The sequence below is a fragment of the Lampetra planeri genome, chromosome 41 (assembly GCF_965212315.1).
Source record: "Lampetra planeri chromosome 41, kcLamPlan1.2.h2, whole genome shotgun sequence".
NCBI lineage: Eukaryota > Metazoa > Chordata > Hyperoartia > Petromyzontiformes > Petromyzontidae > Lampetra > Lampetra planeri.
Window position 1 is genome coordinate 256,704 of NC_136147.1, and position 26,557 is coordinate 283,260.

The following is a 26,557-nucleotide window of genomic DNA, read 5'->3' on the forward strand; positions in this document are numbered from 1 at the left end:
GCCGTCTTCTCACCAACGCACCCCAATCTAGCGTGACGTCATCACCCCTCTGCTCCAACTCACCAGTGCCACGTGACGTCATCGCTCTTCCCATATCTTCATTACCTTCTACGTCTCGCGATGTCATCACCCTCCCCTCCTCACAAGCTCCCCCCAATCTTGCGTCATGTCGGTACCCCTCTTTCCCCAGCAGCCCAGCGTCTCTCTCAGGCAATCAGCCCCTCCCCTCCACCTCAGTCCAATCACCCTCCCACCTCCACTTCCACAGCATGGGCCAACCCTCCCACCCTTCCCCACAAGCCACGCATTACAGATAGACAAACAATCATATTGTTACGTATAAATTCAGCGCAGGATCAAATATTAAAATAAATCTTCATTCAGCTGCAGATAGACCGTGACTGACGATTGCAATTAAATCCATGGTTCGACGAGCACGATACATATATATAGATGTTTTGTTCGGTGGAGAGGGGGATCAAAGATCTTTCCCCCAAAGTGTCTCGGGAACTCGCGGGTCGGTGGCCTTTTGTTCGGCCTTCATCGTGCCCCGCACATCAGCAGCCTTGCCAGTGACCCCGGGCAAGGGTGTTGGCAGCGTTTGCCGCGACGGCGGCGAGATCCCACAGAGACTGGTCCTCGGGATAGAGGCTGGAATTTATTCAAAAACACGAATTAAGTCAACGATTCTGAAATCATGTTTTTGTTTTGCTACACCGAGGTTGGCTCGGAGAACCGCCGCAACTCGCAAAGTGTGAAGAGGGATTTTGTAAAACTGACCGGAATATAAGCGGTGCTTAGAGCCCTTAATGATGTTTATTTAAAAAAATATTGGGACAATGCACTCCGAGGGAACACAGTGTTCTCTTGCGCGAAAAAACCCCGCATAATCGTTTGCACGCGCCGGTGAACTCCAATGTAAATTTGACCTCGTATTTTCTTCAATAATTGTGCGGTGTTTTGCCTTCTCTTCCAAAATAATGATACAAATGCATTCGGGCAAATTAAATAAGAGGGCTTTTGCCAGTCACTGCGTGGCACGCGGCAATGCTGACTAATGCATTCCGGCTAGAGCATGAAACGAGCGTGGGTGTCGGACGCGGAAAACATTTTTAATTTGCGGGGATGCGATCCGAACAATTTGCTCGCGCACGCTGCAATTTAGATTTAGCTTTTAGCGCAAATGGACGCACGTGTTTGTAAATTCGACCGGCTCCACCATCCCACATCAACGTCGGCGTCGTCGGCGTCATTTAACGTTTAATTGCTCGTCGTCGTTCCTCCTCCGCCTAGCCCGACAGGCCCCGTAACAACGCCTCGCACGTGCAGGCGACGACGAATTTCCACGTGGACCAGCCTAGCGCCTCCCTCTTTATCTCTTCCCCCTTCAGACTTCGTCTTTTTTTATTGTTTCTCCAGCCAACGACGTTACTGCCAATCGATAAGCAATTTGAGACTTGGGACTCCGCAGCCACTGCAAAGGACGCCGCTATTAACCGGGCAAGACACAGAACTGGGCACCTCGGGCCTTCACCAGGGTCGATGGGCCTCTGGCCTGGCTCAGTGCTGCGGCGGTTCGAAATCATCTGCTGCTGCTCTGTAAGCGTGGGGTGCGACAGACAGCAAGCATCTTTAAAAAGGCGTGAAAAAACAACAGCAATTGATGGGGTTTTTTTGTATAAGTGTTGAGACAATAAGTTGATGGAAAACATTAAATCAGCCGAAAATTATTTGTGTCGATTTCTCGGGCCCCTTTAAGCATGACTGCCACCACCCCCCTACATCCTGCCTCCTGAAGGCAGGACCCCCCCCCCCACACACCACGATTGATACCGACTACGCCATCAACGCCGGCCCATCGCTTTCCATCCAGCAGTGCATGTGGTAACATTGGCGAGGCTTTTTAAACCCCCCCCCCATCTGTTTTTGCGTCGTATAATTTGTCGAATCGATGATAGGGAGCGATCCGTTACTTAAATGGTCGATCTATGGGAGCTCTACGATTAATATTTCATTTTGGGTCAGATAGCGCAAGTGAAAGGTGTCGAACACCCTCCTGCACTCAACAGTCAATTAACAAAGTTGTCACGTGATGGAAAAACGTGCCAATTTATCACCGCTTCCACAGCACAACATTTCACTGGATACGACGTCTCGTCAGTATTGACAACCGGCATCTTCAGGCAGATGGAGGAGGGTTTCACGACACACATTTTAATTGCGCTATCAGACCCAAAAATATATTATGAAGAATAATATTGTCCGTGAGAGCCTGCGTGTTAAATCCCAGCTCTAGTTTATATACATATACAAACACTCTTACAGATATACAGTTCTGTGTGCAGTCATCGGTGAAAGGCAGCGGTGAAGACACACTCACTGGACCAAAGCACGCTTCGTAAACAAGGTGAAGCTTTGTATTTTATTTTTCTCGGTGTCTACCCCGAAGTGTGAACCTGGACCTACCTGTACGCCGACTCCATTACAGAACCGCATAGCCACCAAAACAATTTTTATGTTGAAAAAATGTTAATTCGTATTTTTGTTCCCTTATAATTTATCAAAACCTGGCAGTAAGATTGGTCCGGATGCATTTACCTAATGCGTTAGCTTTGTGGTTTTTTGCAGCGTTAATCTAAAAACGTTAATAACCAAAATTAAAAGCGGAGGAAAATATTAATAACGCCATGTTTACCGTTAAAACGTTTAAGTAATGAGGCCAAGACAGCTGCAGGGACGGCTACACACAACCAAGCCTCTTCTAAGCTCAGATGTCGGCTAACAGCCACATCAATTATTCATCGTTAACCGTATACGTGTAACTTACAGAATTTTTAAAATAAGTAAAATATAAAATATATAACCCCGTCAAAATTGCCAACTTCACAATTTGTTTTTGGGTCATGGTAAAAAAAAAATCGTTTTGGATTGGCATTTCCCCCCACGTCGAACCACAATCCCCAACACCAAAAACGCACACGCGCACACACACACACGTGCACACGCGTGTGCACACGCACACACGCGCGCACGGCCGTGCGGTTTAAAAATAAGCGAGCGGCAGTTTCCGCAGCCGAGGCTGGGGGGCTGCGGACGCTCGCCGGCGAGTCACGCGGCGAGCGAAGTGTTAACAAGCAGCGCGGCCGTCGTGGAAGGAGGGGTGGGGGGTGGGGGGTAGGGGGGGCTAATGCAAGGAGAGAGCCACCGCCCACTGCACCACCTGCAATAGCAGCGCCACAACCCCCACAACCACCACCACCAACCACCACGTTTGCGTGTGGAGCTGAAAATTGTAATTTGTGTCGTGCCGCGCGGAGGTGTTTGGAGAAGTACCGGCGGCGGTAACCCACGCGAGCGAGCGTGCGTGCGAGCGAGGACCGCGTCGATCCCAAGGCGCGTTCGTTGCCTTCGCGGCGCGTGACTCAGACGCGGCCACCGCACACAGAATCAGAATATTCATTGATACTGGAGGACTCCGATGAGCTATAAAGCTTTCTTCACAGATGTCCAGTTTGGGCGGGTAAGAACGTTACAACAAACAGTACAAAAGACACGATAGCAGTGCAACGTAACACATCAGCCAAACACAAATACAACATTAGACCACCCCCATCATACCAGGCAAAGCCCACCGAGGCATTAACTTAAATTTTCAGAAGCGATCTGGCCACAAATGATAGCTCAACAACGAAGTGGCGCACACGCGAGACACTGTCGGGTCCCGGCCGCGTCGTCCCGGCAAACATGACAACCGGCTCTGCACGCGGTTGCCTCGTTGCCCTTCGACCGACCGAGAATGTAAATCGGGTCGACAACCTCGGCTCGTTTTTGAGGCTGCGGCTGTCACTGCGGCTGCGCTCAGAACGACCTCTGGAACGGCGACGTCGTCTTGACATGCAAAGCGTGCTGGCATTGCGCTCAGGTTTGGGTTTGGTTGTTTTGCTTTTGAAGACACCCTTTCGCGCACTCGCGTGACAGTTCGGCCATCTGCGCCGGGGGTCTCACACGTCTTCAACTCGAAACGTTTGAGAACCCACTTTGCTGCCTGCAAAGCAAGCGGTGATGCACACAACACGACGACGTTCAATAAAACGCAACAACACACCCATCAGTTCGGGGCAATGGGCCCTTCTCCAGAGCAGAGATCACGCTCCGATTAGCACGGTTGGCTACGTAGGGTGCGATAGAAGTTCAACAGACAGACACAGCCACCTATGATGTAGGTACCTCTACCCTCTTTAGGGCAGCATTGTTGACCAACGTGTCGAGTTTTTCGCTTTCACCACCTCCGAGGAGTTACCACGGGGGGGGAGGGGGGAACCTGAAAAGCGCCCCCCCCCCCCGCCCCCCCGCGGGCCGTGGCGTTTGCTCGCTGCCATCGGCACCGCGGGTTGCCCCCCCCCCCCTCCCGCAGCTCGCGCATGAAAGGTGCAGCACAGTGGCGCCTTTTGACGAGAGAAGTGGTTTGAAAAACGGAAGCCGTTCGTTACTCATGCAACAGAAGTAAACTAAGTGCTCGCACATGTGCACAAAGATCCCCCCCCCCCTCCGAAACCCATCTCACCAAGCACAGGCTGCTGGGAGAAAGTTGTCCCTATGAAGGCCGGCACGGCGGACGAATGGGGGGGGGGGGGTGGTGTGGCCGGAACCCAAAGGTCGCCCAAGGCCTTCGGTCTCCGCACTGCTTCGTGTGGATGACATTACACGCCGCACCAAGGTACTCGTTTACCGACGAGTCACGCCCTGGAGGACCCGATTCAGATATTCGTCACTGGTGGTGGTTGAGAGTAGGAATTGAACTCCTCCGTTCACCGAGGTTCGTAGTGCACAGGGCACGAACCACCGTACCCCCCCCCCCACTGCCCCCTGCACACAAAGACCCCCCCCACCCCGTAGAGCCTTAACAGGCGTTTGGGGCACGTGTCGTTAAGCGAGTAGCAGCTACGAGGGCCGCCACAGAACACGAGGTGGTTGGCGGCCAGCAGCACCACGCCCGGGCTGCGTTCTTCTCCCCAAATGGCGAGGTTTACAAAATCGTTCCACGTATTCAATTGAAGGCCGAGTTGACCTAGTGGAGGCCCAGAACAGATTCAAATATTTCGCCTCACATGTAGAGACACACACAGACAATGCAGTGCTGTGCATTGTCTGTGTGTGTTTTCTTCACACCGGCTCAGGGCGCCGCTTGTTCCGTCCACTTTGGGTTTTTGTCGTTGCCGTGAATAAATGTGCGCGTCGCGCGCACATCCCAGGTCTCCGCGTAGGCAGTCGCGCCTGGCATGTGTGTGCACACGAGCGGCGCGCCAGGAGACCGCCTCGTGCAGAGAGAGCGAGTCCAACGGGTGCGCACGAGATGCACGATCAAACACCCGGCACATAGACAGAGCCGCAGAACCCCCAGGCCGTCAGGGGGAGAGGGCTTTCAAGTGAGCACCCTATGAAGGCTGGCATGGCACGCGTCATGTGGTCAGCACCATCCCGGCGACCTTTATCATCTCACTCGTCGCGACGTTTTAATACACCGGGTATTTGAGGTCGAGTCGACCTAAGGGGTGGCGGCCCAGGACCGGTTCAGATAATCGTTAGTTTCCGAGCGCAGTGCGTTAACCGTTCCACCACCTCTCCCCAAAAGTCCCCCCCCCCCGCGTCGTGGCTCCTGGCCAATGGGTGCGTAGGGGAACAGCCCGACAGGGCGCTGGAGTGGGGGGGGTCTCTGCCTCCGGTGCCGCTACGGTGGCCGTGAAAGCCCGTCAGGATCTGCGATCTAACACTCTGCCGATGGGGAACTGGCACGCGTCCCGGCGACGGCAAAACAGGCGGCCAAGTGGCTTCCTCCAACGGCTGCGAAGGCGGATTCGGGCTGCAGCAGAGCGCGGTTCCCATCGTCTCGTCTACCTTGCCGATGGGCTAGGCCCGTTGCTGGCCAGATCGTGTTAACTAAACTGAAACTAAACTAATTTTTATTTTACCACTGAGCTATTTAGCTCTTTTTCAGAAGCAACCTGGCCACTAATGATGGCTCAACGAAGTGGCTCATCATCACGTGTAAATGCATAGCAGCCAAATACTCTAAATACATGTCGATTCTCAATGTGAAGGGAAAAACCGGAGGACCCGGAGAAAGATCCAAGCAGCCGCAGGGAGAGAGACATGCAAACTCCAAATATGCAGGTGTCAGGGTCGAGATAGAACCCACGACCTCCCGTGTACCATGCGAGGTAATTAACATCTCGCCACCGTGATGCCACATAAAAGTCATCACCCCCTACTGGCAGACTACAATGTCCACTTGCAGGCCAGGTGTTGAATCACCTCGTGCCCACGGGGACAACTGCCACTGGGTGTACCCTTTCAAATGCTTCAGATGAGATGGGTCATTAATGCACTCAGATGCCCTTACAAAGATTAAAAAAGTAAATCTGCGTCATTAACCACTGTATCATCGTTCCTCACATGACAAAGATCCCCCCCGTATAGCCTTAACAGACTGTTGGGGCAAGTGCTGTCAGCGAGTACCTATGAAGGCCGGCACAGCACATGAGGGGGGTGGGGCGGCCAACACCACGCCTGGCCGCCTTTGTCACCCTAGTGCCAATGTTTACACACCGCCACGAGCTACTCATGTGAGGCCGAGTTGACCTAGGAGACGCCCAGTACCAGTTCAAATAATTGTTACCGGTGTTGGCCGTGAGCGGGAATCGAAACCCGTGGCCACCAGGTCCGTAGCGCAGCATAGCGCTAACCGCTGCTGCACGACTGCTCCCCCAAAACGATCCTCACGTTCGCTCACACAGGCACACAAACACTCGCACATCTATTCCTGTTTCCGTGTCTCTTTCCCCGCAACGAGAGGCAGGGGCTCTAACCTGCAGACTCAATTAATAAGGGGGTGGGGGGGGCCCAAGCGCACAATGCAACACATTAAGCGTCAGGAATTACCCCGCAGCTGCCATTAGCGTGGGAGCACCGGTGCGGTGTTCACAAGTGCTGCGAATTCAGTAACGACGGATAAATCGGTCACCGAAATTCCGCTGAGCCCAGGCGAATTTTTTTGTGCGCGTGCGGCATTGCGAATCTGGAGATAACACACCAGTTCTCCCTTTTGTTGGGTGTGTGTACGCAGGGGATGGAGAGATCTCTTTTTTTGTTGTTGTGAAAATCACACCAAAGGTGCAACATTATGCACACTCGCACGCGCTCGCACAATCAGGCTTGATATGCTAATTGGGGTTCACTTGTCCCCAAATGAATGTGCACTTGCTAAAATTTTGCAAACGATTGGCAGACGAGCGAGCAGAGAAAGCGATTGGACGTGAGCCGCAATGCACCAGAATAATATTTAAAAAACGTCAATGGCCGATCTAGCTCACTTTTTTATGCAAATGCAGTGGCCACAGAAATGGAAACCGGTCCATGTTTATTTGACCACCGCGCGGATCAGGCACGCATACAAAATGTTCATTGGCTGCAATTCGCTTGCGGAACAGAAGGAAGCAGGCGGGCCTGGAATTGTGGAACGGATCAGAGGCAGGGGGAGCTTGAGAGCCATCTCTGCTGCAGAAAATGCAGTTCAGCTGAAAAGAATAAATAAATCATAAAACCAGAAGCGTCATTTTCTCAGTGTGATCGCACGACACCAACAATGTCAGTAAACTGAGGAGGCTCCTGGTTTTATAATGTGAATGAATCCCAAATGTATACATTATTCTATAATCTATATATACACAAGTCAAAAGTTGCGTGTGGGTTTGTGGCAGGGTTTGTTTGTGGCAGGGTTTGTGTGTGTGGTCGCGCGCTTGGCTCTCCAACGGTGGGGTTTACGTAAGAAAAAAAATAGCCAGGTACCATGCCCAAATCCCCGCCGTGAGCAAGCGCTATTCCTTTTTCACATCCGTCAACTTTAAATTAGATTAATTAGCGATTTAGTGCGATTTCTGTGTGCTTTCTTTTTATTTATTTATGACGCGTGCACGACCATACCAACTCACGCGCCTTTGGTGGGGAGGACGGCCCATGCCAAGTCGCACGCCTTCGGTGGGAGTGAGGGGGACATTTTCTCTCGCGTTAAAAAATCCTATAAAAATACACTAAATGCTCAGGTAAATTATTCACTGTCTCATATCTCCCCCACTGCGATGCATCCAGTTATTACTGCTATACAGTTGGTGATGCTACCACTAAAGGCCGTAGATATTACTTTAGAGCGGCCGGGGACATCGTGGCTGGGGGGGGGGGGGGGTCAGGGGTAGCAGCCCAGCCCCAGCCTGCCAAGGTGCCACCTCGGCCGGCTGGACAATCTAGGCGAGGAGGCTCTGCACTGGACTAGGCCTCACCACGCCACTGTCAGGGGAGTACTTTGTGCTATAGAGTCGATAAATACTGCTATAGAGTCAGCATGTACTACGGTAGTGATAGCAGGTACCACCACAGTCAGTATGCACTGCTGTAATCATAGCAGGTACCACCACAGTCAGTACCGCACTGCTGTTAGATTTTTAAGAGTAGTTTTGAAAATATTTTTAAGACACGGGCAATGCCGGGTACGTCCCGCTAATAATAAATAAAGGAAAAAAACCCGTGGCTAAACGTGGATTCCGGATATTCGAAATGCATTTGTCCTCGGAAGAATGTGGCTACAGTGCCATGTGCCAAGACCATGGGATCGACGTTGCAAGTCACACCATCGCCTTGGCTGTTCCAGGCGAATCCTTATAAGTGCTGTATATATATTACCACATTTTTGGGAAGACCTTTCAAAGTGGACAGTTTTCAAAAACTGGGTTATACGTACCCCGCTAACAGCAACGCGACTTTCGAAAAGAAAGCCAAAATGCATTAACGCTTTCGACCTCGGACAGAAAGCAGTAAAAGCGCGCGTACCCGCTCAGTGCTCGTTGCACGACGAGGTGATACTAGTTCATTATTAAGGATGCCCGGGGGGAAAGCATTTGCATTTCTACAAAGCTGGAACATGGTAGCCATTGACTAAAACATTAGAAAGTAAATATTTATCAAAACACCCCGCGAACAGTCCGAGCGCCAGCGGAGCGGCGCCTGTTTCAGCTGTCCACGCGTTTGCAGTTGTAGCTCTACTGATTTGTGTTTTACCGGGTAAGGCCCACCTGAGCTGTATGGCTCTTTTTTAGAGGCGTCCTGGCTATCACGAATGAGAGCTCAACGAAATGCTTTATCATGGTGTGGAAATCTATCGCAGCCGAAAAAAACACGCGTCGATTCTAAAATGTGGAGATGAAAACCCAGAGGACCCAAAGAAAAATCCACAAGACCATGGGGAGAGCATGCAGTCCCCAAATATACCAGGCGTTTGGGTCAGGATCGAACCCAGGACCTCCTGTATGCCAGGCGAAGTAAACATCTCACCACTGTGGGGTTGATAGTGTCGAAGTCGGTGTGCTGCGCTACGAACCCAGCAATCCGAGTTCGATTCCCACTCACAGCCAAACACCAGTGACGATTATCTGAACCGGTCCCGAGTACCTGGTGCGGTGTGTAAACATCACTACTTAGGGAGACAAAGGTGGCCGGGCGTGGTGCTGGCCATCCACCCCCGTGTGTGCCGTGCCAGCTTTCATTAGGTGCTTGCTAACCGCACTTGCCCTACCAGTCCTTTAAGGCTATGCGGGACATCTTTGTCTTGATAAGAGCAAGCATTCGGAGATTTTTGCTGAAAAATAAACCTTGCCCTCCTTTAACACAAAGGAAGCTTTTACTATACATTGGCCACACACACGGACCGCGCGCATGCATGCACGCACACACACACGCAGGAACGTGCACGCGCACACACACACACTACACAAAACACCTTTAACAACAAACGATCAAAAAACCGGAGCAAGCCTGCGAGCAGGCTCCGTATATCCAGTTGCGGTAGGAAGCTGTGGTGGAACTATTTCGCCGATTCCATCGATTAATATCCACGCTTAAGATCATGTGCCAACCATCGAATGCCACGTGCCAAACATCTGATCACACGTACAAAAAGGTCCGTTTTTTGCTGTTGCAATTCGAGTGGTGCGCGATGGGTTCCGGTGCTATGCTCACCGCAATGTTACAAAACAAATTTTTTTATCGCGGACCCTGAAGCGAGACAACTCAAAGACTCGCTACTACCCACAGCACCAGGTGAGAGTCCATAAAAACCAAATATCTCTTGGGCAGTTCCAGGATTTCGGACATACACACTTGAGACGCTGCAAGACGTGGGTAATTATGAAGTGGAATCACTTGGTCCAACAGGGACTGAATCCTGATGTACCAACTTTGGTGAGGCATTGCCTTACCAACACTTACTTCATCTGGAATGGTACATTCCCTTATCACCAGTGGTAGCTAATGTTTTCATGGAGAAATTTTAAATAGATGCCATTCTGACATCCACCCGACATCCTTCCCTGTGGAAGAGATACGTAGATGACACTTTCGTCATCTGGCCACATGTCCAGCCAGCACTGAACTAGTTTTTCAACCACATCAATTCCATACACCCATCCATCAAATTCACCAAGCAAGTGGAAATTATGGCAAGCTACCATTCCTGGATGTTTTGATCGAGAAGAGGCCTAATGGCTCGTTGGGACACTGTTTACAGGAAAGCCACCCACACGGATGCCTATCTAAAGCCTGACTCCCACCACCATCTGGCCCAGAATAACTCCCTCATCAAAACACTACACCATAGGGCCCCCGCTGCATCTCTGACCAGCGCCACCTAGCCAGTGAACTGGAGCACGTACACCAAGCCCTCAAGATGAATGGATACTCAAACCGCACAATCTGCAAAGCTGTATCTCCAACCATGGGGAGGCAACCATCTGAGGACCCAATACAAAACCATCACCTTGCCGTACATAGCAGGTGTTACCAAAAAGTTATCCAAAATCTTAAACAAACACAAGATCCAGGTCCGATTCAATACAGTACACAAAATCCGTGATTTGATCCCATCTGTGAAGGATGTCATTCCTGACATGCAATACCCTGGTGTCTACAAACGAAGTTCTGTCTGCGGTAGCAATTACATTGGGGAAACGAAACGACATGTCTCGGACCGTGTTCGCGAAGACAAGGCAGATTTGAAACACGGCAGAACCAATACCTCTGCAGTGGCTGATCATTGTTATAACGCAGTGGGCCCGCACGATATTGTTTTTTCCGAGACCAAGGTACTCTGCAAACCTTCGGGCTTTCATCAAAGATTTGTCCATGAAGCCATCCAGATATGATAATTGTTTTTTTACCCTTCTATCTGGCAACAAAACTGACACCTTTTTTTACAAGGAGTCATGTTTGCATAGACCACAATACCTGCAGCCATAATGCAAACAAAAAACATAACTCTGATAATATATGCACTGTCCTTTAAGTTGATTGGTCCACACCCGAGACAGCTTTCCTTAGAGCCTAGTCTCACATGGGTTTGACCAGATGACGCCAAAAGGCGCACGACGCCAAAAAGGCCCACGTCATCTGGTCCAACACCAATCCCCCTAATCTCCCTGCCTAATCTCTCCCATCATCATAGTGCTAATCTCCCGTTAACACTGCTGTTGTGCGCATATGCGACACTACTCTTATGCGGCGACGGAAGCTCATTTCATGCTAATCTCTCTCCCTACTCTCTCCCTAATCTCCCCCATTAACATAACTGACGTGCTTGCGTCCGGGGATGGAATTCCTTTCCAGCTCAGACCCCGCTTGCTTGCCCATCGCCACGTAAATAACCTCTTGTTGTAACAGCTCTCTCGCTGGTTCGGCAGTTCCACTGCTGGATTATTTTTTACGCCCGAGGACGACCGCTTGTGTTGCGATCAAAACTTCGTGATATATTATTTTAGTTTTATTTTATTTTTCTATCTACGTGACTTTACCGAAAGAACTAAACAGTATGGAATCACTATTAACATCAGTGGTGACATCCGCACCAGCCCTCGACTTCCCCCCTCCTCACCATTCTCACAAACCCGCACCTGAGCCAACCGGCATGGCAGATGTATGGTCAACCAAACCGCTCCCAACCCCCCTCCGTGGATCGACATGGCGCAAGGGAGGCCCAACAACACCAAGGCAGTGGATTAACAAAAAGGCATCAGCCGAACATTATATTAGCAATTGTCATTTCAAGTGGGTGACGTTTCAGAGACAGGCGGGCAGGGCTGCGCGTTCCCGAAGCAGAGATGCTCCAGCCGCTGCCGGGACAATTGTTCTGAGCAACAATTCTCAGGGCCCACTTCATAAGAGCACAGTAATTTGCACGGCCTTGCCATTCAGGAAGCCCTGGGATTTTCACGAAGGACTTTCTTCCAGCGACAGGTTCGTCCAATTTGGGGGCAGTGACAAGGCCGAGTGGAAAGCACGTTCGCAGCCACACGAGATTCTTCACGACCCGGCGGTCGCCCGGGTTAATTGCGGCTTCGTCACAGTGGATGCTAAGGATCCCGTGATATTGTTTAAGAATGGGGGGGGGGGGGGGGGGGGGCACGTGTTTTGTTGATGCCAGGGTTCATATTTGCTTAATGTAAAATGACTCGCAAATTATCTCATTGGGTGAAAAAATAAATGGTGGAGAAACGGATATGCGACACGTCATCATTATATTCTCCACAACGATACTAATGATGATAGCGTTGCACTGAACCAGGAACCCCATAGCTTGCCTCTATGAATTTTCAAGTTCACCAGCAGTGATTCAGGTGAGCCCGACTCCGTTCATAAGACACTGAATGTTGAAACCAGTCCAGAATTCGACTGTTTGGAACAACGCTGTTGAGATCATGCACTCCTACAAGGCCGAGCGGGCCGATGGGCCATGTAAAACATGCTTGTTTTGTTTATGTGCAGAGACCGATATACGAATGAGACGTGTCTGCTTATTGATTGTTGTTCATTGGGTTACGCTACAAGGCAACATCACTTCACTCAGGTGAAACTATTGCAGACAAAACTCCATAGCACATCATCTTCCCGATAGCCTTGCACCACAAGAATGGCGCAAATACCAAATGTGCTCAGGATTTGACGACGTCAGTCAGTCAACATTGACATTTAAAAAGATAATGGAACAAGACCTTAACAGTGTGCACGGAAGCACAATTGGAATTAGACCAAGACAGGAAAAGGGAGCACACTGATTAGAGAACGCACGCAAGCGAGAGTCCTCGTATTGACCCGAGTAAAAGTGTGCTTGGACAGGATGCGTCTACAGAAGGGATGATGGGCCCGCGGTCAAGAATATTGACAGCAGTGGCAGCGAAAAGGAAGCAACACGCTCCGACAGCACGCCCACCACGGAGACGGAGCAATGAAATGGGCTCGCGTGCCGAAGCCGGACGGATCATTGCGTCGCAAGACTAAGGAAGCCAGCCTCGGGGAGGAGGCTTCATCCAGCAGCAGAGAGATCGCGGCCAACGACGGCAAATGACGAGTTGCCCTGCCGCTTCGGACTTTCGCCGTTAGCCCCCCCCCCCCCACCACGTTGGAGCAGACGTCGCTCGGTCGACCGAGCCAGGACATCGACGGCGAGTCACCACCCCGTGGTGCGAGGCAACAACAAGAAGATGCTGCGGCGGTGCTGGCGCGTGATGAATCAGCCGGCGCGAAGCACGGGGCACGGTGGCAGGCGGGAGACGGATTTGGTGCCGGTGAGCGGCGCGGCGCGGCGCGGCGCGGCGCGGCGCGGTCTCCCCACGCCAACATGCCAAGCGGGCTTCATCGGCTCGAGCAGCAGGCATCCGTCAACGCGGCCCAGGGGTTGCGTGTATTGGTCACAATTCAGGGGTTGCGCGTATTGGTCACCACAACTCAGGGGTTGTGTGCGCGATCCGATTGGAGTGATCGCGCACACTGCACCCCCCCCCCCCCCACCGAAATCGAAGACAGGGATGCAGAGAGAGCACACGCTGCAGGTTGGCGGGGGGGCACGATTCAAACAGTTGAGCGAGCCGAGGGGCAGGACACGCCGCAGTGGCTAACGAGGGACGATTGCAGGCCGACGGTCAACAGCAGCGACAGCGACGAAATGGTAGCCAACACGCGTGACGGCGTGCCAAGGTTGGATTGTTACATCGCGGGCTCACGCGAGGTGCTGGCGGGCAGATTGGGGGAAGCTTTCACCTCAGCCAGCAGTGGCTTGAGCGTGGCCGCCGCCGACATTGTCCATTGGAACGAGCAGCGGAGGCGCCGCACATTTGTCTTGCGGAGGTGAAGCGCCGGATCGATTCTGACGGGATTGTATCCATCGCCCGAGCGATTGAGTCGCCCCCCCTCCTCCATCCCCCCCCCACACCTCCCTAGACAAACCGGGCCAGAGCTTACAACAACGTTCTTACAACGACGTTCTCCGTCCAAACATTAGCGGCTGGGACGGCCCCACAACAAGCACGGGACACGAGCCAATTTTGCTCTTTCCCCTTCAGCACAAGAGGCACGAACGAACACGGGGCATGAGACGCGTGCTCATAATCCACGATCGAGCCACTGCTGGATTATTATTATTATTAAGGCATCCCCAAGCCGTCGCCGTCTCTCAGTCCCGCGATCCATCCGCCAACACCTGCACGCGAGATTATCGAGAGGATTTCCCCTCCTTCGGCCTGCCCCTCTCAGATCGTGTCTCCACCACGGGCCATCGTCCACCGTGTGGCCACGGGCGCGTCCTCCTGCCCACACCCACCTCGCGCCTCTTGGTGGTCAAGATGATGTCGCCGGAGGTACGTTCTCTATTCCACACGTTCCTTTTTTTTTACCCCCTCGGTAGAATAATTCCGAGCATAAACAACTTCCTCCACGCGTCTATCGGTGGTGTCAGGTTCGACGTTTCATCGATGCATAAAAACTCACCGGGTGTGCATCTACACCCTGGGTGGTTAACGAGGGCAGACGAATGAAAATTATGAAAATGGCAGAGGAGGAGAGAGCGCAGGGTGGTGGAGGAGTGCTTTGTGAGACAAATGTTGACGTCTTCTCGTTGTTTCGCGGCATTTGCTTAATTTGAGGCCGCCCAACAACAACACTCGGTTTTGCTCGTCGGCAAAGTGTGACAGCAATGGACGTCAAGGTGCGAGTCGGCAGGCAAACACGCGCGAATAAACAAATAAAAAGGGGGTCCCCGTAAAGTGCATTTGCAGAAATTGATTGCGCCGATGTTTAAAAAAAGAATCACAACGAGACAAAGCAACACCCCACCGGCGAAACAGCCCCTTCTTTAAAACCCACGTTCATTTGACCGTCGTGCCCAACGCGGATTACCAAAACGGGTGTTTTGAAAGGTCGAACTTTTAATCACATTTCCCAGAAATGCCGCTTCCTTCGCGGCCACCCGAGCGAGCGATCGAGTGAGCAAAGCTATCCATGGTGACAAACAAGCCACATGTACATTGTACAAGGGGAAGCGGACGTCAACGGCCGGCCGGGTTCCACGTGGCTCCGCGGCAGGAATGGTGCCTGCGGGCGCTTGTCACGTTCCTGGCCGAGGAGCGCACTCCACCCACTCCACCCCCAACACGCGTGCGTTGGGGGGAGGGGGTCTCTGTCAGGCCGCACGGCCGCTCCGCGCGCGAGCCCTCCACAGGAGCTCGAGCCGCACAGCCGCTTCAAGCGCGGCAGTGCTCAGCCACAATGACGACGACGACGAATAAAAGAGCGACATTTACTCTAGCGCCGCAATAACAATAACCCTGCACCGCGATAACACCACCGGGAACCCCCCACACCCCGCCACCCGAGCTGCAATGCGGAGCAAGTGCACGGCAGGGAGGACATTCGAACTCAAATTAAATTTAAAATGCAAACATGGAGACGACGAGAGGTAGCGTCGTTGTCGTCATCATCAAAGCGAGTTCAGCGAACGCTCCGGCTCGTCTTTTCCTCCCTCCTCCCACCCTCCCCCACCCCCCGACAGATTGTCACGCCATTAATAAGAAATGTATTATTAATGAGCCTTATAATGAAGTCAATTCTCGCGTCGCCAAGACTCGCAAAAACACAAAACACACAACACACACGGGCTCGGCGGAGCCGGCGCGAGAGCCTCTGGACGACGATTCATCGGTCCGGCCCGGCTTCGGAATCGGTCGTAACATTTTTGGGGGTAAAAGCACGAAGGGTGTGTGGCCACGTGGTGCAGCGGAGGAACGGGGTTGGGGTGGAGGGGGTGGCGGCTCACGCTGGTCGCCACCACCACCACGAGTCGGTTGAGCCCCACCGAAGCGTTCTGCACGCAATGTGCGTTCGCAGAATTCACGCTGCAAATGCACCTCGTAAAATGCACCCCGGACCCTCGTCAAGATTTCGGAAGCCAAAGCTAAGCAGGAGGGGTGGGGGGGTGAGCCTGGACACCGCTGAGAACGGCAGCCACCGCGCACAGCGAGCCGCGCGGGGCGATGCCGTCGGGCGCAGCAGAGTGGGCGGTGCGGTTAACTCGATCGCCGCGTTCCTGCGGCTCCCCCCTCACAACCCCCCTACGATCTTTGCTCCCCGCCTTCAGCGTGCGCTGCGGCAAGAGTTTGCCGGATGTCTCCTGCGGTTCAGAACGGCCGTGCCGCGGCACCGAGCCGGGGCCGCCGATACCCTCGGGCCCCGCGTCGTGGGGCCGGGGAGGCGCGTGGCAATCCACCGCGGCCTCGGCAACATCGCCGCGGGCCTTACAAGACAACGTTGACTACAACGACGACAACGACAACAACAACAGGTGACGTGTTGGGCAAGTGGCCCTTCTTCGACAAGAACGCAATTTGATCGCTCCCACAATTTGAATCTTGAAGATCGGTGAAGCAGTCACAGTTGGGTCGGTTGTTTCGCTCCAGCGCACGACAGGGAACCGAAAGCCAACCATAAAAAGGAGAAGCCCCACAAAATAACAAAAAACCCCAACATGTGGCCGCATGAGCATAGGCTGTGGGGGCGGGGGGGGCTCCGTTAACGCTAGACGGAGGACGCGGCCTCTCGCGAAGGAGGGGACCCGAGTTGGTCCAAATCCAATTAACGAAATCAAGGGGGAGACCCTCTCCATCCCGGTCTCCTCTCCAAGCCCGGCTACCAGCAGCTGCGCAATCTGATCACATGATCGATGAAGTCTGCGCTGCTAAAGCCACGCGCCGTCTCGAGACTGCTGGCGACACGACAGACGCGAGAATGTGCAAGTGCAGCTTGTGGAAATGGGGAGAAGGCAAATGGAAGACAAAACGTGCTTCCGGATGCAAAGCGAAGCTTCGTGTTTATGAGAAGGCAGGTTGTGCCAGAGGAACGGAGTTATTTCATCCAGCGGTGGATAATGAAACACTAGGAGATGGCACTGCTTCTGCTGTTGCTTTGGATGTGACGACGACGATGACACACACACGATAATGGAGGTTAGGATACATTCTACACGATGATGAATATCACAAGACGACGATGACAATGAAGATTATTATTGTAAGATCATGAATGAAACGTGACGATAATGCCGATGATAAACAATAGTGCGACGGTGATGGTATCAAACATTATTGTAACAAGAATTGTAATTCTGCGATTATGATTATTGTGGTGGTAATGTCGATAATGACCGACTGGTGACGACATTGAATACTAAATGACGATGACAATATCTTGCTGGTGATAGCGCCAAATGTTACGACGGAGACGACCGTTTAAAGATAATAACGATGACAACTGCATTTGTGCAAACATCCCGCCGAACAGAGCCGCTGTATTTCGTCCCAACGTGACGATCACGACGGATGTGGAGACGATCGGCCAAGGCGGGACTCGACGCTTCTCGTCGACGCTGCCCACCATCAACCGAATCGAGTGGACGAGAGGAGAGGGGGGGGGTCTCTCACGCACGGCTGGCGTAGTGGCCTCTTGCCATTCGTGCCAAAAAGCGTGGACCCACAGCGATCAATTTCTGGGGCAAGCAGGAAATAATGAAACGAAAGGGAAAAAACCCTTTCGCCGCCCCCCCACCGCCCCCCACCGCCCCCCCCCACCGCGCGCCCGGCTGCACAGCGCGCAGCGGCCTGACCCAGATATCAAAATTCAACTCCTGCACCGAGGCTCCCCCCGGGGATTTGATGTTCTCTGCGTCACAACCGCTGCTGCACCGCTCGCTGGCACGGTGGGGGAGGGGGGGATAGGGACCACAGGGGAGGGGACGGGGGGGGGACGGAGAGTCCGTTCAAAAACCACGGGTGGAGTCGGTTGAAAACGCGGCCACTGTGACCTCCATTGAATCCGTATTGCTTTCGACCATCGCTCCATCTTCTTGGCTCTCTCTCCGTGTGCAACTCCTCTTCTATTGACAACCCCCTCCCCCCCTACCTCGCATCACACCCACCCCTCTTTCCTTCACCTCCCCAGCTCTGTGCCTCCGTCTTGCCCTCCCCCCACGTCTTTCAGTTCCACTGGCCTCATTACAGGTGCATGCTTGATTATTATCGCGGGTACGAGGGGGTGGCGGTGGTTTTCATCCTGTGACGCGAATCCAATCGACACCGGAGTTTGGTTCCCGGTCACGGCTAACATCGGTGGCAAGTGACATCTTCACCGATCCCGCACTGAGCAACGTGGTGAAATATGGCAAAATGCGTGGGCGATGTGGTCGCCCACAAGTTGATTGACAAAGCCGTCCTGAATTATTTTAAATGATTACTGGATTATGGTACTGAAAAGAGGACACGCGTCCCTCTCCCCGTGTCTCCCCAACTCCTCAGACGGGGGGGGGGGGGCGGCACACATGCGGACATGGTAGAGATGAGAGAGGTAGAGATGAGAGAGATAGAGGGGATCTGTATTGACGTCGTCACAAGCCCAGGCCCTGGAGACGAACACAAGCGAGTACGGCTTGCGAAGGCAACGCAAGGAATATATATTGAAAAAAATACTGCATTGATTTTTTGGCAAGCGCACTCGATAAAGGTACAGCTATCAAAGCATTCACTGCGTGCGCTTGTCAAGTCAAGCAGAATGTACTGCACTTTATTTAACCAAGTAGAAAGCTCGGTGAAAGTCATCAACAGCATCGATCTATCCACTGCTGGATGAAGGCCTCCCCAAGATTTAGCCATCTCACATTGTCTCAAAGTCAAAGTCACCGCTGTTAATTTTGTCTGAGAATTTGACCGAAATTGTCATCAAGCGATTTGCGATCCGCGCTGTGGACCCCACACACACCGCCGGATATCACACATCAGATTCACGAATCGGGGGGCGAACTTTGCCAATTCCCCGAATAAGCGCAACGGCGCGTGGAGAAGCACGAAGAGGTCAACGATTTAAATTATACCGAGAGACAGAAATGGAGAAAAAATACGCACGTTAAACGACATCATCCAAACTATTAAGAGAAGTAAATGCGTTTAGGAATGTAACGCGTCCGAGTTGACGTCCACCTAGGAGATGGAGCGATTAAAATAATTTCACGGTGCAGGTTCTGGGATGGATTGTTAGACATTGCACGTCCGTGAAAAGGTGGCGGTAGCATGGGCAGGCCTTCATTCAGCAGTGGACTGATCATGGCTAGTGATGATGATAAAAAGAGATGACAGGAGATGGGAATCCAGCTGTCAAAAGTGCGCAAATTCAGAGCAGGTGGCCATGCCAGGTCAAGGCTCCCAAGCCGCCTCCTAAAGGTTGACCAAATCTGGATTTGCAATGTGTTAAATAAATAACATTTTTGAAAAGCGATTGCATTCAGTGGCTCTGCAGACGTGTCGCTTGCGAGACTCTGCAACGGTCCATCTGTCCCAGCCTCACGCTGCTGCCGCCGCCTCGCGCTCGGCTGCTGCCGTGTCGTAGCCGCAGCCTTATCGCCGGGCCGACGCACTCGCTACAAAGTGGCCAATTAAAATGGAATTCCACGCGCATATCGCTGCAGGGTGCATTGCCCACATACGTTTCCCATCCTGGGGGCATCCACCAACCCCCTGGTCGCCTCAGCACCGCGGGCGGATTAACAGCTACACGCCTGTGCACTGCCTCGGTGGATTCCTAGCCGCCTGGAGTGATTATCTCTGATAATTTGCAATGAGCTGACCTTTCTTGGTTAACCCCGTCCCCTCCATGCGAGCCCAGCGATGCACCGCTCCACAGAGACGCACACAGAGACTCTCCCCTCTGTACAGGGACAACACGAAGATCCCCCGTGTAGTCTGAACAGACTATTGTGGGGCGAGTGCTGTTCGCGAGCACTTCTATGAAGGTCGGCACTGTACACCGAGGGGGTGGGTGGCCAGCACCACGCCCGACCGCCTTTGTCTCCCCAGTGGCAAAGTTTACACACCACACCAGTTACTAGTTTGAGGCCGAGTTGAACTAGGCGAGGCCCAGGACCGGTTCAGATAAGCGTCACTGGTGTTGACCGAGGGCGGGAATCTAACACGGGTCGCCGAGTTCGTTTCGCAGCGCACGAACCGCCGCACTTTCACTCCCCGCAGAGAGACACGCACAGAGATTTAATCTCTCCAAACTGTGAGCGTTGGTCAGCGGACAGACCCTGCCCTTGCCCACCTCGCTCGAAGGAAAGTCAAGCGGTGATCGGAGCATTCCTGCACGGCCCGCCCGCCCTTCCGTTCTGCAAAGCTGCTCACAGCACCCCCCACCCAAACACGCTTGGGGTGCCGCGGCGGCGAGATGTTAACTGTCTCACCTGGTAGGCAGGAGGGCGTGGCTTCGATCCCGACCCTGACATCTGTATAATTGGAGTATGCGTGTTTCTCCCCGTAGTCGCATGGATTTTTCTCTGGGTTATCCGGTTTTTCCCTCCACGTTTATAAACATGTGTTTAAGAGTGCTTGGGCTGCTGGAAATGTCCACGTGATGAGCCACTTCGTTGAGCCGTCGTGTGCGGCCAGGCGGCTGCTGAAAAGGAGCTACGTAGCTCAGTGGGCCTTACCCTGGTAAAATATAAACATTTTTGTTTAGTTATAACTTCCTTATGAATTCTAGATTTGAAGCTTCCTCATGAATGCCCTGGGGCTGTCGAAAGGTAGCTCGTGTCAGCGATTAAGGAGACAAAATACTGGTAAAAAAATATATATATAGAACAATAATAATGTATAATTGAAGTTCAAAACCGCTGACATTACCGCTTCTATTTGTTGCTTCTCGTAGCCAGCGGGGGCGACGCGCAACTCGCGCCGGGTTTAGCCGTCAAGTTTTATCCCGGGCAGCCTAATCCGATAATCCAAGAAGCCTCTGCAGTGCGGCAGTCACCCACCCTCTGCAACATCCCCTGAGCGCAGACTCCCTCCACCGCCTGTGTTGTACCGCCACAGTCACACGCACGTGCATGCACGATGCATGCAAGCGCAGACGCGTGCGGCGATGCACGCGCAGACGCGCGGCGGTGCAAAGGTACCCCCCCCCTTGCCCTCCCGTGCAGCTGCCCCCCCCTCCCCCCGCTACGAGCTCCCAAATCCGCCCTGGAGCTGGAGACAATCCGCCACCGTCATTTGCATGGGCGATCATCCCCCGGCAAGGCATTCGTGCGCTGCCGAGTTTAGTCGGGTGGTCGGGTGGGTCTGAGGTCAGAGGCGATCACAACCTTGACCAGTTTGCACAAATCTGATGGTTCAATTGCTGCAATAGGGAAACTTGGAAGCGTTCTGTGTAGCGCCCGGGGAAACGTCTGCGTGGTGCTGTTCCGGTTGTCATGAACCATCCTTGCAGCGTGCGCTCCGCTGCAAGGATGCACGGATTTCAACAAAGCTGTGAGGTCATAAAATATTAAAGACAGCCAATCCATGTGACCACAGTCTACCAGGTTTGCATTGCACAAGGAACGCATTAATGAGTGTCAAAGAAAATAAGGGATTCTAGTCGTCTAATGAAAGGACAACACCGTACATTCATCGATGTGTGCTTTACCGTCTCACCACCTGCAGAACAGAGCCAAATGGTACCCCCGGCAATAAACTGCTATTCAGCAAGCAATGAATTTGTTCAAATTGTCAATTAATTGGCGGAAATAATTGCTCCTCGATGTGCAATTGCAGGACGCTGGCTGCACGAGCGGTGGGGGGGAGGGGCCGTGGGCAGGCGCCCCGCAAACGCAAGCTGCGGCACCGTTGTCAGGTGAGGTTTCTTTCTTTTTCATGCGGATTGCGTTATCAGCGGCGACACGCCGCGCGATGATGGATCAGTTCAGATCTCTCGCAGAGCCACAGAAGCGGACGTCACAACTACCTCCCGAGATCCCTTTTGGTCCACGTGGTCGAGCGCAGATACCTTGGTCGCCCACTCTGCCTTACTAAACTATGCTTTTGTTACCAGGGAAGCGACCTGGCCACTTCAACGAGGTGACTTGCCGTGTGTAAATGTATAGCAGCCAAATGCTCTAAATGAATGTGTCTAAATGTGCAGGGAAAACCCGGAGGACCCAGAGAGAAATGCACGCGATCACGGGGAGAACATGCAAACTCCAAATATATAGGTGTCATAGTCGGGATCGAACCCACGACCTCCTGTATACCAGGCGAGGTAGTGAACACCCTGCCACTGTGGCACCCCTTATAGTGGTAAGGTTAGTTGCAAAGCAGTGAAAAGGAATTTAATAAATTCCGAGCTGGTATGCAACCAAAAAAATGTAAGTGCATAAACAAATTAACATGGGTTTTTTTTGCGTGTGAAGTCATTTGTGATTTGTCTAAGACCATCAACTCACTACACTTGAGAATGCGCTTTAATTACAGGTGTCTGGAACCTGGATTTAAAGCTCAGGATCTCAGTGGTGTTGGCTCAGCACTCTGGCTACCAAATGCTTTTACTCCAGCTCTCGGCCACACCGCGCAAGAACAAAGACAACAGACTGTTGGAGCAAGTCCTGTTTGCGAGCACCTGTGAAAGCCGGCAAGGCACACGAGGGGGTGGGTGGCCAATACCGCCCCCGGCCGCCTTTGTCTCCCCAGCACTGATGTTTCCACATTGCACTAGATACTCAGTTGAGGCCGAGTCGACCTCGGGAAGGCCCAGGACCGGTTTGAATATTCGTCACCGTTATTGGTCCGGAAGTAGGAATCGAACTTGGACAGCCAGGGTTCTCGGCGCAGCGCGCGACCCGCTGCACTACCGCAAGAACACTAGCACACACACGCACGCATAAAACGCACACGTCCATCACTCGGCATGTGTGCATTTCTTTTTGTTCCTGGCCGTGCCGACGTGCACATCCACACACGACTGGCCGCCCCCCCACCCCCCCGGTTTAAATTCAATTCAGTGTCCTCCCTCTCGATGCACGGGAGCTCGTTGACATTCATTACCTCCTCTTCCAAAGGAAGGCCTGGCAAAACAGGATTTAAGTGGCGATCGTTGCTATGATTGGGAGTTGGTCGAATGTCCTTTTCGGAGTGCTTCTGAGAAAGAAATTAACTTTGACCACGTGAGGCTTTCAGAATTAAATAAAAGTAACCTTTTAACATGTTTACTATAATACACAAAAACATGACGGCCTCGGTGTTAATCCACTGCTGGATGATAGCCTCCCCACGCTGTGCGAATCACGGGGGTTATTTTGAGCATACTTCACCAGCCTGGTCATTGTGTTGAGCGTAGAAGCATGGATGATATACACGGTCTCGCAATCGAACAAAGTTTGCTGGGTTCCTATAAAGGTGTGCCAACCACTGCGGACAATTAGTCCACCTCAACCGCAATACAAATGTTGAAGTTGAGAAAACTGGTATAGGACACCAATGCACAGCGGTATCGTGCACTTACAAAATCGATCACAGGATACTCAATGTCAGCTGTGTGCCTTATATGCAGAGGCAACACTGGCACATGGTCGTGGGCTAGCGATCACACTTGCTGCTCGCACCCCCGATCCACTTTGCAAGGGAGCTACGGTGTCGTTTCTGCAAACGACCGCGGGTGCATGCAGGGCACCACGATGGCACCATATTAACTACCTCGCCCCGTATGCAGGAGGTCGTGGGTTCAATCCAGACCCTGAAGCCTGCATATTTCGAGTCTGCATGTTCTCCCCGTGGTCGCACAGATTTTTCTCCGGGTCCTCTGGTTTTTCTCTCCACATTTAGAATCGTGCGTTCAGAGTATTCGGCTGCGATAAATTTGCACGTGATGATAAACCACTTTGTCGAGCTATCATGTGGATAGGTCGCTTCTGAACACGAGCTATATCGCTCAGTGGGCCTTACCTGGCAATATAAACAAAAATTACATGGAATTACCAAAGCAGACCCCTCTGCACAAAACCACTGTTAAACATCCTCTAATGGCAAGGGTGCAGTGTTGTATGGGCGACAATCATTTTCATAACGGAACCACACACGCGCACAAATACACATCCCAGGAGCTTCTGCTGCGGTGCATTGATTTGCACACTGGACTTGTAATCCAGTGGTCGCAGGTTCAATTCCATCTCCAGCTACGTCAGCTGAAATAATGGGCCAAGTTTCTCACAACCTCTCCACCTCCGTCCACTCAGCGGTGTTAATGGGTCAAGCTGCAGTTGGTAGATCGGCATGTGCCATGTGTCGGGGTACAGAGTGGGTAGTCACCTCTTCGAAATTGCCTGCCTAGCGTGGAAGAGCAGGCCAAATACCCTACATCAGAGGGACTTCTCTCGGGGCTCCCTCTGATGTAGGCCATTCCGCCAGCAAATGGTGCGAGCAAGGACATTGCAGGGCTGCACCTTCACCTTCGCCTGTTTTGCATGCACATCCCAAACACACACGCTTGCACGCCCGCACATGCCCCCGCGCATGCCCGCACACGCAGCTGCACCTCGAGCGGAGAGCTTCTTGGTGTTGATAATCTTGGCGGCAAAGTCCTGGCCGGTGGCGACCTTCACACATTTGCGCACAATGGAGAAGGCGCCCCTGGGAAAGGGAAAAAAAACAAAAGCGGTTTTGAATGAAAAAATTCAAGACCGGCGGCTAGAATATATGTTGAACTTCTTTTGCGCCGTACGTCGCCGACCGTGCTAATCGGAGAATGTGGGAGACAAAAACTGGCGCCTGTGGACATTACCACACACAGCAGTCGCCAAGTCATTGCCCCCCCCCCCATTCACCGTTTCTCTGACCGGTTAAACATCACAATGTCACCATTTACAGTCATCGTGCAAGCCGTACGCACCGAGCGATTGAATGTACGCGAGGAGCAATTTTACAGTCATTCGATCTAGCCCCAACTTGTGTTTTGATGAAAACGAATCTCCATCCGCATGATGCACATCGCATGTGAGTGCAAGCGAAACATATTCCAAAACGGTAAAAGTTTGTTTCGTTTAAAAAAATATTTACACGGCCGCGTCACGAGACCACGAGAGATGGCGGCCGCTTTGGAAGCCTTCACCCAGCAGTGGATTGAGCATGGCGAGATGGTGACGATTCGGAGAGGTAAATAAATATATATTTGAATTCTTTTTTACGTATATATCGTAAGGCCCACTGAGCTATATAGCTGTTTTTCAGAAGCAACCCGGCCACAAATGATAGCTCAACAAAGTGGCTCGTCTTGTGGAAATTTAAAGCAGCAAAATGCTCGAACTACATGTTGATTCTGAACGTGGAGAGAAAAACTGGAGGACACGGAGAAAAGTCCACGTTACCACATTGGAGAACATGCACACTCCAAATATAAAGGTGTTACAGGGAGTGGATCGAACCCACGACCTCCTGCGTACCAGGCGAGGGAGTTAACATCTCGCCACCATGGCGCCACGTATCGTGGAATGGGATACAGTCGACAGACTTGGAAGGACGGGGAACAGATATTTTGTCAAAGATCAAAAAACGTGCGGTGCTAGTGGCTTTAGTTTGGGGCACACGCAGGGCATTTGTGCAGGCACACGCATATACATACAGTGTGTGTATATGTATGTATATTTACATATGCATACACACGCAGTGTGTAGTGTGTATGTAAGCACGTGTGGCAGGCAAAGGTGAGCGTAGAGCGCCAAGCAAACCAAAGCCGCTGTGTCGATAAGATAAGGCGTTGGAGCACCGTGAATGCCAAGGGGGTTGTTGGCCTGGGCTGCAAGGGAGCCGGGAGAGATGGTAATACAGCACAGCAGTGGATTATTGAAGCCATCGGTGTAGAGCTTCTAAGAGTTCGTCATGTGTATGCATGGCGGGGTTTTCACCGAGGCCTTCCTGTGTATATAAAAGCCACCGTTATATATCTATTTGTTTACTACGGCTGAATAAAGAAGGTGAACAGAGAAAGACGGCTAAAGCAGGCTAGGACAAGGATAAATGGGAATGTCTGCAGATACAAAGGTTGATAAGGGGGGGAAAAGGGTGTGGCGGGCAGGAATGCATGTGTGTGTGCGCACGTGATCAACGGGCAGTCGACAGGTGAAACCGGCAGGTCTAGGCAGATAAAGGGACGAGGAATGCACAACAGGCACGCAGGGAGAGAAGCAAGGAGGCCAAGCGCACACACACGTACGACACGCAGTGGAGGTACGCGAGGGCAGGTAGGGCATCCCTGTGTGTGCGTGCGTGTTCAAGCACACCATCGATTGTTAGCGGAGGGAGCCTGGTCCGCAAGAAGGTAACCCGGTAGGCCGGTAGGTAAGGAGGTT

At 52.3% G+C, this 26,557-nt stretch overlaps 1 protein-coding gene across 2 annotated transcripts in view; it reads right to left on the bottom strand.

The window, feature by feature from the left end:
* Positions 1-26,557, bottom strand: part of LOC144732034 (calcium/calmodulin-dependent protein kinase type II delta chain) — an 86,685-nt gene that overhangs the window by 57,150 nt on the left and 2,978 nt on the right. For both annotated transcript variants that reach the window (XM_078613231.1, XM_078613230.1), the window contains exon 2: positions 24,748-24,842. In XM_078613231.1, the coding sequence (XP_078469357.1) occupies positions 24,748-24,842 (95 nt within the window). The remainder of the gene's footprint in view (positions 1-24,747; positions 24,843-26,557) is intronic.